General features: G+C 43.4%; 1 protein-coding gene and 1 long non-coding RNA gene across 2 annotated transcripts; both read right to left on the minus strand.

Annotated features, from left to right (window-relative positions):
* Positions 1-873, minus strand: LOC148782321 (uncharacterized). Its single transcript, XR_016053262.1, has 2 exons — positions 802-873; positions 1-582 (listed from the first exon to the last, which is right to left on the minus strand). It is a non-coding gene; the product is annotated as an uncharacterized LOC148782321 (long non-coding RNA).
* A 10,862-nt stretch (positions 874-11,735) lies between these two features.
* LOC18443020 (protein MIZU-KUSSEI 1) lies at positions 11,736-12,455 on the minus strand. Its single transcript, XM_006853224.4, has one exon. The coding sequence runs from the start codon at positions 12,453-12,455 to the stop codon at positions 11,736-11,738; it is 720 nt and encodes a 239-aa protein (XP_006853286.1).
* Between the last annotated feature and the right edge of the window lie 338 nt (positions 12,456-12,793).

Here is a 12,793-nt window from a genome sequence, read left to right on the forward strand (position 1 = left end):
TGAGAAAAAAAAATGTTCCATTTCTAATATGTTATTCCATCATTTTTCTTAATGATATCCCTCTAACACCAAACCATCTGCTGAAGAATTTCTCTCCAAAAATCTGTGAATTGGATTGTTCTATCATGGTATCAGAGAGGGGAAAAAACAAAGCCTTGGATTAATCAGATTTAACCCTAGAGATTTGCATCTTCTTCATCAGCGACTTGGAATTCGCAACAATGACTTCTGATAATCAAGAAAGAGCTGACTACATACCACCTTCAACCCCCTCCTCATCGATCCGTCCATCGTTGCCTTGACAGTCGAGCAGTTACGGATGTGCTACTATGGAAGCAGATCTATATGTCTGTATTTTTGTTAATGGGTGCCTCCACGTTTTGGTTCCTCTTTGAAGTAGCCAATTACAGTCGGTTATCTCTTGTGGCAAATGTGCTCTTGCTTTTGGTTGCCATCTCCTCTTCTAGGCAAAGTATGCCTCTCTTCGCAAGAGGCCTCTTCCACCCCTTCCTAATCTGGAAATTTAATTTATAGGGGAATTGCAGTTTCTGCAAGTTGTTGGATGAACTTCTCTCCGCAAATCTGTGAATTCAATAAATGTAAAAATTCTATCATGGTATTAGAGAGGGGCAAAAACTATGCTTTGGCTCAGTCTGATTTGACCACCCTAGAGAGAGAGAGACGAAACATGTGAGCTTAGAGAGAGAGAGAGAGGACACAATTGAGCTTTGCATCTTCTTCATTTGCGACTTGGAATTCACAACAGTGGCTCCTGACAATCAAGAAGAGTTGACTACATACCACCTTCAATCTCCTACTTATCGATCCATCCATCGTTGCCTTGGCGGTGGAGCAGTTGCGGATGTGTTGCAATGGAAGCAGATGAATTTGTCTGTATTTATGTTAATGGGTGCCTTCGCTTTCTGGTTCCTTTTTGAAGTAGCCAGTTACAGTCGGTTATCTCTAATGGAAAATGTGCTCTTGCTTTTGGTTGCCACTCTCTTCTTTTGGGCAAAGTCCTCTCTTCTCTTCCACCCCTTCCTAATCAAGGGAAGTTGTTATTTCTGCAAGGTGTTGGATCAACAGGTTGCTTGCCGTTGCACATGACATTGCACTTGGAAGATACGTGAAACTCTTCTTGGAGGTTATTTTCAGTTTTTGGGTTGTTCCCTACCTCAACAGCCTCTCCAGTTTCCTTACGCTTATCTATATTGAAGTTGTTCTTTACTTCAATCTCCTTATTTTGTATGACAAGTATCAGGACCCATGTTTACCGAATGAGGTGGCTCAAGTATTTTTTAGACCTAATGACAGCACTGTATAGCAAAAAACCCCTTTAGCAGTTAAGAAGACAATAGGCTCGTCATCTTCAGGTGCCATCCTTATTTAGTTATACCCCGAACAACCATCCATAAAGGAGAAGGCCTGACAATTGGCCATTTAATCGATTAGTAGTTCAATGAAAGGAAATGGAAAGTCATCTTTAGGACAAGCTGCATTCAAATCACGGAAGTCATGCAAACCCTGATCTAACCATTCTACTATTTGACTGGTACAACATTGGCCAGCCACCTTGGGTATTTGATTTCTCTGATGAAATTTGATGTCTTAGGCTTGTTCACCTCAACCTCAATCTGTATTTCGATATTAGCTTGGAACCTCCTTGACTTTTGCTTGATAGATTTGAAGGATGGGTCAATTCCCAGTCGGTGAACTGCGAACTGGGGGTCAAGACTGACATCTCCTGATAATGCGAAGCAAAGACATCCCAATTGGCATGCAAAAATCCAGTGTATTCTTTCTTCTCTTCAAGAGGCATAATGGCTGAGATGAACATTAGCCTTGGGTCAGCTTCATCACCCAAGTTTACTTCTTTCAAGTCATCAGTTGTGGCTTGCCTACCATCTTCCAAGACTTCTGGTGCTTCTTCCACCTCCTCCTCATAAAGGGGTAAGGGGTCAGAGATTGTCTCATCAATTTTAAACACTTCCGCCTAGCAATTCTTCTTTATCTCCTTCATTCCTGAACCTTCTGGTTCTTGAGAAGTTTGGGCAACTTCTACTTCTTCTTGAGACTCCAGGGGAATAAACTCCTCAGGGAAAGGTTGCTTAAGGGAAGATATTGGCAGTTCTTAAGATATCGTCACATGAGAGATTTAAACAGTCAAAAATGACCAAGGAGGTTAACAAGTGTGCCCCGAGTATCCTAGGCCCTAATTCTGGGTATGCTGAGACGTTGCGGTCTCGATAATTGCAAAGGGTGTGAGCATCCCTTTATCATCTTTTAACCCCTGATTTATAGCTGGTTCATAGTCCATCTTCTTCATAATCTGATCAGCTTGAGGACTATACATATTCCATCTTGGTAACACTATGGATCTCATAAAAGAAGGGCTTTGAGAATTCCCTGAAGTGCCAGTACTTCAGGTTTCTAGAGTGCAGCCGGGTAGAGGGATGGAAGAAGGATTTGGAGGCAATTCATCTTGATTTTTCCCTTTCTTATAATCTTGACATGATTGAGCAGATCTTGAACCCGTTCTTTCGACTCAGCAATAGTAGCTTGTTTTTTAACCTCAAATTGTTGTTCGGGAGTGCAAATGAAGTCAAAGGAGAGGGAAAGGGGACCACCTATCATGATTTGATGAGCAACCTGGGTTTCCATAATAGGGGTTGGAAGTGCAAGACCTTTTGAGGTTCATGCATTTAGCTAGTTTGGTGTATGAGGTAAGAACTATCCTGCTCCCTTTCGGGGACTGGGACATGGAAAACTTCAAGGATTTGTAATATTTTAGGGCGACCTTGCTGGTATGGAGCTGAAGAGATGAGGTATGCATTATCCTCCTCCCTTTTGGGGACTGGGATATGCAAAATCTTAGGGATTTACAAGACCTTTAGATGGTCATGTGGGTAAGAGGTTGGGGATGTGAGGTGAGCATCATCCCCTCGATGTGTAAGACCTCTGGTATTTACAATACCTTGGGATGATTTGGATTGTAGCTGACTTGGGGAGTAAGGTAAGCATCATTCTCCTCTCTTAGAGAGACTGGGATGTACAAAACGTTTTGGTCAGCTATCTGATCAGTTTCAACTCGACTTCTAAAAAATGAATGGGGATACATAACACCTTCACGTCACCATGAGCATAAGTGACTGTCTCTATTAGAGTAGTTAAGTTAGTGGTTTCTTCTTTCATGACTTTTTTTTTTTTAGCCACCACCGGTATGGGTTCTTGAGAAGGTGGGGTAGAGGATGAAGCTTGCTATTTATAACTTTGAGGCATCACTTTCACCAGAGAACTTGGTAAATTTCCATCAATAGGGATCAGGGGAATCACTTTTCCACACCTCTTCTCTTCTTGAAACATATGATTGAGTTATCCCGCCTTATCCTTGACATCTTCATGAGAGGTTTCAGTTGTCTCTCTCATGTTGGGGCTTGTAACGGTTCTCATAGGAAACATTAGCTCTTGAGATTGCATAGGATCCATGAAATAATACTTTGCATCAGTATAGTGTGATTCAGCAATGGGAAACAGTCTTTTATCAGCATAGACCATGTGTTGCCATCCTTCTCGGCTGTATTTGAAGCATTGATAGAGTGTGGACGGAACCACCCCATGATCATGTAGCCAGGGACGACCCAGAAGAATGTTGTAGGAAGTGTCAATCTCAATCACATGAAATAGTGTGGAAGCATTCAAATCCCCAATTTTGAGCTTGAGACTGATAACACCAGCCGGTTTCTCCCCCGACCAGTTGAATCCCAAAACTGTCAGGCTTGTTGGTTCGAGCTGCTCGACGTCTATCCTGATTTGAGTAAGTATTCTCTTAGGCCTAAGGTTCAATGCGGATCCCCCATCCAGTAAGATCCGATTAATTGGGCAAGCGTGCAGTTCACAAGTCACAAAGCGATGTCGGTTGTGAAAGCTCTCACCCAACTAAAGGTCATCATCAAAGAAAGTGATAGCCATGAAATGTTAATGATTGCAGGGTCTACCTCAATTCACTCAATCTCAGTCTCATACACTTCAGGCCGAGAAAGAGATTATATCAATGCCATACGAAAGTCATTTGGTAACATTAGAGCATCATAGACACTTAAGAGAGCTGGGAGTTTCCTTAAGTCCCCAATCACATCATATTTGACTTTATTGGCTTCAAGAAAAATGACTCCTTAGTTTACTACTAGTTTTGGAGGGACAAGTGGTAATGGTGTGGTTTTTTAAGGGGAAAGGTTTGCTACAGCTGCCAAGGAAGGTCGGTTGTAGTTGTGGGAGGAGGAAGAGAGGGCTAGTTGGGTTGCCCAGCTAGAATAGGTGTCGGCATGACATGGCAAGATGAAGGTTGTGGTGGTTCAAGATTTTTGAGGAAGGAGGGTGAAGGATTTGAGTATGGGATTGATTGTGGTCGCGACTATTTTAAGAGAGGAGATTGCTCTTGAGTAGGAGTGGGTGACTTTGGATCAGGTTATTTTAAGAGTTTAGGTGGAGCTGGTCTTTGAATAGCCTTAAGTCTCTTTCCTGATCTCAACCGCATCTAGTCGACCGCAGCCTCTATGCTTCTCTCATGAAAAACTAGCTATGCTTCATAATCAAAAGAACTGTCTCCCTTCGAGTTCTTCCATAATTCTCCCTAGTAAGGCTCGGCAGGCCATTAAGACTTCTTAGGCTTCGAGTTCAAAAGTCGTTTGAACATTTCTCCTGGAATAGGATAAGCCTTGTCCTTTTTAGTGGCAAACACCATAACATCCCCAACGCTCAAGAATCCGCCTTTTGAGTGACCATCTTTCTTGATTGCTTCTATTGCCACTTACTGGTATTGCAAAGTTTGAGTTTTTCATGAAAATCAGGGCATTCAAGCATAAGCTTAGAGAGAGGTTTTAAGAGAGAATAAGGGTTTGAAGAATTAGGGATAGAAGAAGGAACAGAGCTTTTAGGGTTATCATTTAAATTTGACTAAACCAGGTAGCTATTGAGAATTTAGGGTCATCACCCGAATTGGACTCAAAGAGGCGTTTCGAGGATCTTTTAACATTGTAACCCTTGTTGGACGAGTGCAGGGGATCTTTAAGGTCTTTACCCTGCATGGACCATTAAAGGGTGCTTTTAGAGTCTTCACCTTCATTAGACAGGTTTTGAAGTGCTTCCATAGTTATGTACTAACTACCCTTAGCACAAAGGACTTGCCTTGGGATGAAGTCATATAAGGTGGGAAGAGGGGGAATAAAGGGAAGAAATGCCATTTCTACCAGTGGTTGTGATAGTTTTGCTTTTCGGCGCTGGGCCTTTGAAGGCGGCTTACTCTTCTTCCTTTTATTAACTGGTGCTATCTTGCGATTTGTCGCATAAAAACCACATTTGCTTGCCAAATGGGCGCTTTCGGGGTTACATGACCAAGAGCATGAACCTCTTCAAGCAGCTTATGGAACAAGGTTTCAAATTTTTGAGCAGCCTTTTGATGTGGGTGTGGTGTGTTATCGATGACCACTTCACCATTTCTTATGAACTCATCTAAGATGGCTCAAAATCCCCAACAGTGAAACAGGTCTTCATTTGATGATATGGGCACCACAAATATTTACACTCCTTCAGGTGCTTTGCCTTCTTAGGAAAGCAAGGCTGAATCATATCTTGTTGTAAGAGCATATCAAAGATGATACGAAATATGTCGAGGGACACTTCATTCATGGGGACACCCCAAGGCTATTCCTCTTGAGATATAATCATGTGTGAAGCCTCAATTGTTTCACATGTCTTCTTAAAATCATCTAAGTTAACTTTCTCTTCTTCCATTTCACAATGAGAAGTAGAAGGTGCCTTGGTGGCATTTTAAGGGATTACTGGATTGGGTGGTTCACGATTTTGGACAGGTACATTCACAATGATTCGTCCTTCAGCTTTGGACTCTTGCACAAATGTCCTGAAACTCAAACACTGAGATATCACATGGCCCCACACATGGTGGAATGGGCACCAAAGACTTTCAGTTTCCCGAATCAAATTCCTAGGTTGTCTTGATGAGAGCGGGGTAATCAACTCTTTCAGAATCATCATTGCAAAGAGGTCTGGAAGTAGGTCAGATGGTACTTCTTCTAGTTCTAAAATTTGCATTCGTTCTTCTCTTACTGTGACCACATGTGAAGCTTTCACTGTTTCGAAGGCTTTTCTAAGACTATCCAAATGAATCTTCCATTTTTTAATTAGGCTTCAATATGATCCTTAAGATGGAAGCAGTCATGAACAGGATGACGCAACATCCGATGATAAGCACAATAATTCTTGTTATTGGTGAACCCTACTTGATATGGTCTCTTAGGTCATGCCTTGCTCCAACAACATTTTTAGAATAATTGGTACCCAAGATTTGTTGAAGTTGAAATATTTGTTCATCCTCTACTCAAGTAATTGAGCTAATAGATATTTGGTGGTGGTGGCACTCTGTTGTAAACTTAAGGTTGTATTTGCCATTGTTTAGGTTGCCCTTGACCCCTGAACTGCAATACCCCCCGAGAAGTATCCAAGATTTTAAGAGGTGCGGTGGCAGCAGGAGGTTTAGGAAGAATGGGTGTGGCAGTAACCGTTGCACTAATTGTATCTCTTTGTTGACCAGTGCGGAAGGTTAGACCGGTTATTAGTGAAGGTTTGACCTTGACCCCTCCCGAGGTCTGAGCCCAAGTCCACCAAGATGCTTAAGTAGGCTTTCAATCTTTACTGCCTTGGAGATCATATCTGATAAAGTGGTAACATTAGAGGCTTCGACATGAACGGAGATTTCCTTCTTCATGTTCCTGATACACGTTTGCGTAGCATCGATCTCGAGCATAGGGTTGCTCTGGTATACCGTGAGGTCCCTCCACCTCTGAATGTATTCGTTCACCTGTTGGTTCACCTCTTGAGGCATGGTGAGGAGGTCTATGGCTTGAACTTCTCGCTCAACTTCATAAAAACATTTGTAGAACAACTATTCCATCTCTTCCCAAGAGTGGACAAAATTCAGGGGCAGATGTGCATACCATTTAAAGGAAGGTCCGGCTAGTGTTTCCAGAAACTATCGAAGAAATAGCCTGGGATTGGAAGCTGACTCTTGGCATGCTGACACAAAGTGTGCTACAAGCTGTTGGGGTGAGCCGGTGCCATCAAAGATAGGTTGCCTTCCCTTTTGGTAACCCGGGGAAAATGGACTTGATCAATGAATGGCGGGTAAAGGCTTCTTGTAATGGGCATTTTCGTGAACCTTTGGGATCTGTAAGCCTTGAATGCTTCTAATGATCATGTTTTGAATGTTTTCCTATGTCACTGTTGAGGAAATAGCCTAAGATACTACATTGGGTTGAACATAAAAAAGAACGGGAGGAATTGGAGGTTGTGAGGTTTGAGCTATGGGAGTAGGTGAGGTCTTCATTCTTCCTCAAACTAAGGTGCAAAAGGTGAATTTTCTCAATGGTGAGAAGATGCCCCAATTGGTCTAGAATTTTCTAGCTCTTTTAGCTTGTCCAAGATATGGTTCAGTTTCATTAAAGCATGCCATCAGATCTTCGAGACAATCACAATCTTGACTGATCACCATTACATTGGCTCGTTCTTCAAGAGTGGTTCATGGATAGGAGCAGCCCTAGTTCACTTTGTGCCTCAATCTGGCAATCCATGGAATAGGGTTTCAGATTATGCCGATTGGATTTAGGATTGTCTTGATTATCGGATGATCACCAGCTCTTGATGGCCATGGGATTGTAACTCAGGTAGATATGGAGCGAGACGGCCTTGGGGCCATACTTCCATATGTTGTGGCTCAAGACTGCCTTGGGGCCGTGGTTCAGATGGGCTGGGTTCATCTTCTCGCAGCTCGACAAATGTGCATTGAACAGTACCACTCATCTCCGGTTCTACCGCAATTTGCAATGGGTAGAACAGGTTTTTCTTTAACAAGTCTTCTGAGGTGGAAGACTCTGATCCTTTCTTTATGAGTGGCACTTTCATGCCCTTTTGCTACTTAATTCTTAAATTTCCGTAAATGCACTCCCAAAACTGAAATTGGAAGTGGCATCCTGAGTGATTGGCCTATCTTAAGGAGACTAAGGCAAAGTCAATCAACACAGGTAAGGCATGATGCCCCAGGAGTAGGGAGCTCGAGGTTGCCTTTGGAAGCCTGGTTTTGTTCAAAGACGGGAAGAGCTATTCCATCGGCCTTGGGGACATGATTTTTCCCCAAGTCCAACCTCAATGGGCAGCACGTGCATGGGATGTAGAAGGGGTTGACAAGAGAATACTCGAAGGGAATTTCTTCGAGTATCATGTCATCATGTTTTTGGGGGTAAAAGAGGGCATGTACTGTTGACCCTTCCCCTTAAAGCCAGAGACAACATTGGACCAGCATGTGTGTTTGTGATGCACAAAAGTGTTGGGGGGTGAAGCAAGAAGTCTAACATTTGGAATGTTGACCTCTGCAGTTGGAGTGGTCTTAGGACCACTTTGGTTTCGAAGCATGTGCATATTTGTTTGGGACCTACAATTGAGTCGTGGTGTGCTCTTTGAGGTGCAATAGTTGTATTGCCCTGAGCCAGATGAGTATTACGTAATGCAGTGTGAGTAACTTGAGAACCACTTTTGTTAGTGGGTCCAGGTCCCAAGAGACCTGAAGCATGTGAGGTGGTAGGTGTTAGCTTTTGCTTGCCACCTCATTTGAGTGAGGGTGTGTCGAATGGCTTTAGAGTCCTTCGAGTTAGATGATCTGCATGAAGTGTGTGGAGCATCGTACCAAGATGAGCAGTGCTTGTGTGGAGTGGAGATGGGTGACCTTACGGTTACCCACTGAATGAAATGAGGTTAGGTAAATGAGGGGTGAGAGAAAGTGAGAATGGATGAGAGAGAGTAGATAAGGATGGATGAGTGAGGGATAGGAGTTAGAGAGTGGAGTAAGAGAATGAGAGAAGAAAATTAGAGAGATGAAGAGAGAGGGCGGACCCGCCTATGGCACAGGTCTATGTCTAGAGGGGGTAGGTAGCGGTGATGAAAGAGATAGAGATTAAAGAGAGAGGATGGACCCGCCTATGGTATGGGTCCGTGGCTTGAGTGGGAAAGTGAGGGCGAGAGAGGGAGAGAAGAAATGAGGGAGAGGATGGACCCACCTATGACAGGTCCATGACTTGGGTGAGAGGGAGAGAGAAAGGGAAAGAGAGGGCAGAGAAGACAGGCCTGCCCTAGGTGCAGGTCCATGGCAGGGTAGAGAGAGAGAGAGAGAGAGAGAGAGAGAGAGGGTAAAAAAAAAGAGAGAGAGGGGGAGCTCGGAATCGCCCTGAGTCTGAGTAGAGAGAGAGAGGGAAAAGAGAGAGAGCAAAGAGAGAAATAGAGAGAGTGAGAGCAAAGAGAGAGAGTGTGGAAGCTCAGACCTACCCTGGGTTCGAGTAGAGAGAGGGCAAAAAGAAAGAGAGAGTCTCGGATCCACCCTAGGTCTAAGTAGAAAGAGGGCAAAAAGAGAGAGAGACAAGATAGAGGAGATAGAGTGGACCTAAAGTGGGCTTGGGCCTAGATTCACCTTCGAGGATCCCTTTACATGCAACTAAGAGAGAGGTATTGGTCTTCGTAAGCTAAGACTAGGGTCTAGGCTCTAGGTGTATAGACTTAAATGCGTTGGAGTAGGTTAAGATGTAGGCTAGGTGTGTGGAGTAGGCTAGGGTGTATGGATGCTAGGGTATATGAAAGGTAGGGTGTATTGAGTAGGGTGCAGATGGTAGGGTGTACGAAAGCTAAGCTGTATGGGGTAGGATGTATAGAGTTGGATTGGGAGTTGGGAATCCTAGGAAATGGGAAGCTTGGAATTCTAGGGGAGTGAGGGCTACCAAAGGTAGTTTCTCTCTCTAGCAATTTTTTTTCTCTCTTCTCTCATTTAGTTTGGAATTGGGATCAAAGCAAAAGAAGAAGCCTAAGCTCTTTGAATTCTCAAGCTTATTTAATTTCTAAAACTCATGTACAAATGACTTCACTTTGCTTATATAGAGCATCCCCTAAACATGGGTGGATGCTCAAAAGTATTAGAATTGCTAGAAATTATACATTTAATGAAATAAAATAATAATTCTGTTTTTTAAAATACTGACCAAAATATCCCTAAGCACTTTCATGAAATGACAAAACCATCCCTCCTTGAGGGGCCTCTTGCCATCATTAGGCCTCGAGAGCTTTCGGATATTTCCGACAGTAATTCGAGCAATCAAACGTCGTAAAATCAATTCTTGCGCCATTACACACATTTTGATACATATTGATCATCTTGAACCAGAGTTTTAAGGAAGAACTCAAAATCCAATATAGTCCATAAACTCTTGAATCTTCGATCACTGATTTAGCACAATCCGTGATGTTTCAAGACTTCATTTTGATCACAACTTGAAGAGGATACTATCACGAACATTTTGTGATAAAATTCATCCATTTTGGTCTCCATTTGAGCTCATTCCAAATTTGGGAGGCCGCGGGAAAATGGGATTTCGGCAACCAGAAAATGTGTCTTCTTTAACCTCAAAATTTGGTGTCATTCGACCTCCGATCAAGCTAAAAAATTGTAGCAAACTAAAGCCCTTTGAAGCATGGTCGCATGTTTCTATTTTCAAAATATTAAATTTCAATTTTCCAGCCTATCTTCTCTCTAAAAATTCTCTCATTTCGGGTCACATCAGGATGCGTGTCATATGTCAAAACGAGTGTATTGACGAGATCCAGTTCATGTCCGAATTTTAGCGTAATTGGACTCAAAATGAGCAAGCTATGAGCATTTGAAAGGCATCCCAAAATGAGAAAACACAAATTGTTTCACTGAGGCTGCACCAAAATAATGTAAAACCCACCTTTTTTTGGTAACTTAAGTCCAAAATGGTCCCAGAGGGACTAATTGAGCCGAAATTTGTTATTTGGGGGTTTTCCGATGTTTTAGATCTAATGATTGGGGTTTGATACTCTTTGAGACCCATAAAATAGGGTTGTAGTTATACGATCAATTTTCATAATGATAGGAATTGGATTTGAAAATCGAGCATTATCTTAATTTGCTCAAAACTTGAAAAAACGCTATGAAACTTTACGGGTATCCTTAAGGCATCCATAACTACCATCTCATGCTATTTGAGGCCATTTTGACACTTCCTTTGAGGTCACCCAATATCAAACTTATTTCTACAGTGATCCCGTAGTCTAGCAACGTTTTTGGCACGAGGAAAACCAGGTTACTACCGGCACTCTCCTTATGGGTCCCGGCGAAAAAATTATGTATTACAAGTAATGGAAACAAAAAGATCATCCCATAGAAAGGTTTAAATTTTAAAAATACGAGCTTTGAGAAGAAATAAGGAAGCATGGACAGCTTTTTACCAGAAATATTCGACTCCTATTGAAAAGTGGAATGGTCATAATCTCATTACATAATTTACAGAACTACATTCAAGATATGCATGAACAAAAGATTGCTACAAAGTTTACAACAGCATGAGTCCTCGGCTCAAGTGAGAGAGAGAGAGAGAATGCAGTCCCCCCTCCCCCCAGAAAAGGTTGAGCTCCTATAGAGAGAGAGAGAGAGAGAGAGAGAGAGAGAGAGACCAGCTGTTTAGGAAGCTAAGGTCAGGAAAGAGGATAATGAGAAAGTTAGCTGTTGTCCACCCACTCAAGAAAAAGAGAGAGTGACAATGGAGGAGAGAGAAAGGCAGAAAGAGATGAGCAAGGGAAGAGAGAGAAAGGTTGTCCTCCAGTCTTCAGGAGGATCTTATGAAGAAGAAGCTGAGCTCCTGTCCTGCTGCACCATCCGGGTTAACCAAATGGAACGACTCGGAATCCCCACCGGAGCCCCTTACTCTCCTAAAACTCCCCCTCAAATACATCAACTCCTCCCCCTCTCTCTCTATCAACCCCGCCCCAACACACACACTCCTCATCAGTCTCAGAACCCCCTTGTCCCCCTCGTTCATCCTTCTCTTCACCCCAAACCCAACTCTCCTCCCATTGCAACACACTTTCCACAAATTCCCCTCCAAAATCGACGACAATGGCTCCCGCTCCTGAGACTCAAAAGCGATTCTGACAACCCCTCCCTCCATCTCCTTAGCGAGCAGCGACGTCGGGATTCCAAGCTCCACCAGTAAGATAGGAGCGATAATTTTGCAATCAGGTTGGATGCAGAGGCTCACTTTGCCTCCCCTGAATCCGAAGATGGTTCCGGTGACGGAAGAGAGACCGGAGCGACAGCGCTCCGGATAACATTTATTGGCGCTAACTTCATTGAAGACATGAGATCTGCTGGGAGAAGTTAGTTGATTGAAGACATAGGGTTTGGTGGAATGGGAGGTGGATTCACTGAAGACATAGGGCTTGCAGGCGCAGCAGGGGATGAGGAGGTCGAGGATGGTGCGGAGGAGGCGGTAGCATCGGACTTGCTTCTCGCAATCGACGGCTGTGATGGGGAGAGTGGAAGACATGGTGGCGGTGAGTGAGTGAGTAAGTGAGGGTTTGGGGTTTAGAGAGAGGAGAGGGAGGGGGGTCGGGGGTTTAAATAGTGAGAGAGAGGGGGGTGAATGATTGGATGGCGTGGGCAGGTTGCCGGCCATAGGGGGGTCAAAGGCAAAGAGATTCCAGCTTGTAGAGCGTGGGAAGAGAGAGAGTGTTTGTGAGAATGATTGAAAGGTGCTCGGCGACTGTTCTTGTCTCCTCTGTTCCCCCCACCCTCAATCAAATACACCCTTTTTTCTTCTTCTTCTCTCATTTCATCTACGAAAAAGTTTATATAGAACCCACGCTCTAAACACTCAAATTACAA

Source organism: Amborella trichopoda, chromosome 4 (assembly GCF_054954075.1).
Source record: "Amborella trichopoda isolate Santa Cruz 75 chromosome 4, AtrichopodaSantaCruz75HAP2 v2.0, whole genome shotgun sequence".
Classification (NCBI taxonomy): Eukaryota; Viridiplantae; Streptophyta; class Magnoliopsida; order Amborellales; family Amborellaceae; genus Amborella; species Amborella trichopoda.

What these genes read in the sequence shown, in the direction of transcription:
- LOC18443020 (XM_006853224.4), bottom strand. Translation starts at nt 12,455, where the DNA reads ATGTCTTCCACTCTCCCCATCACAGCCGTCGATTGCGAGAAGCAAGTC.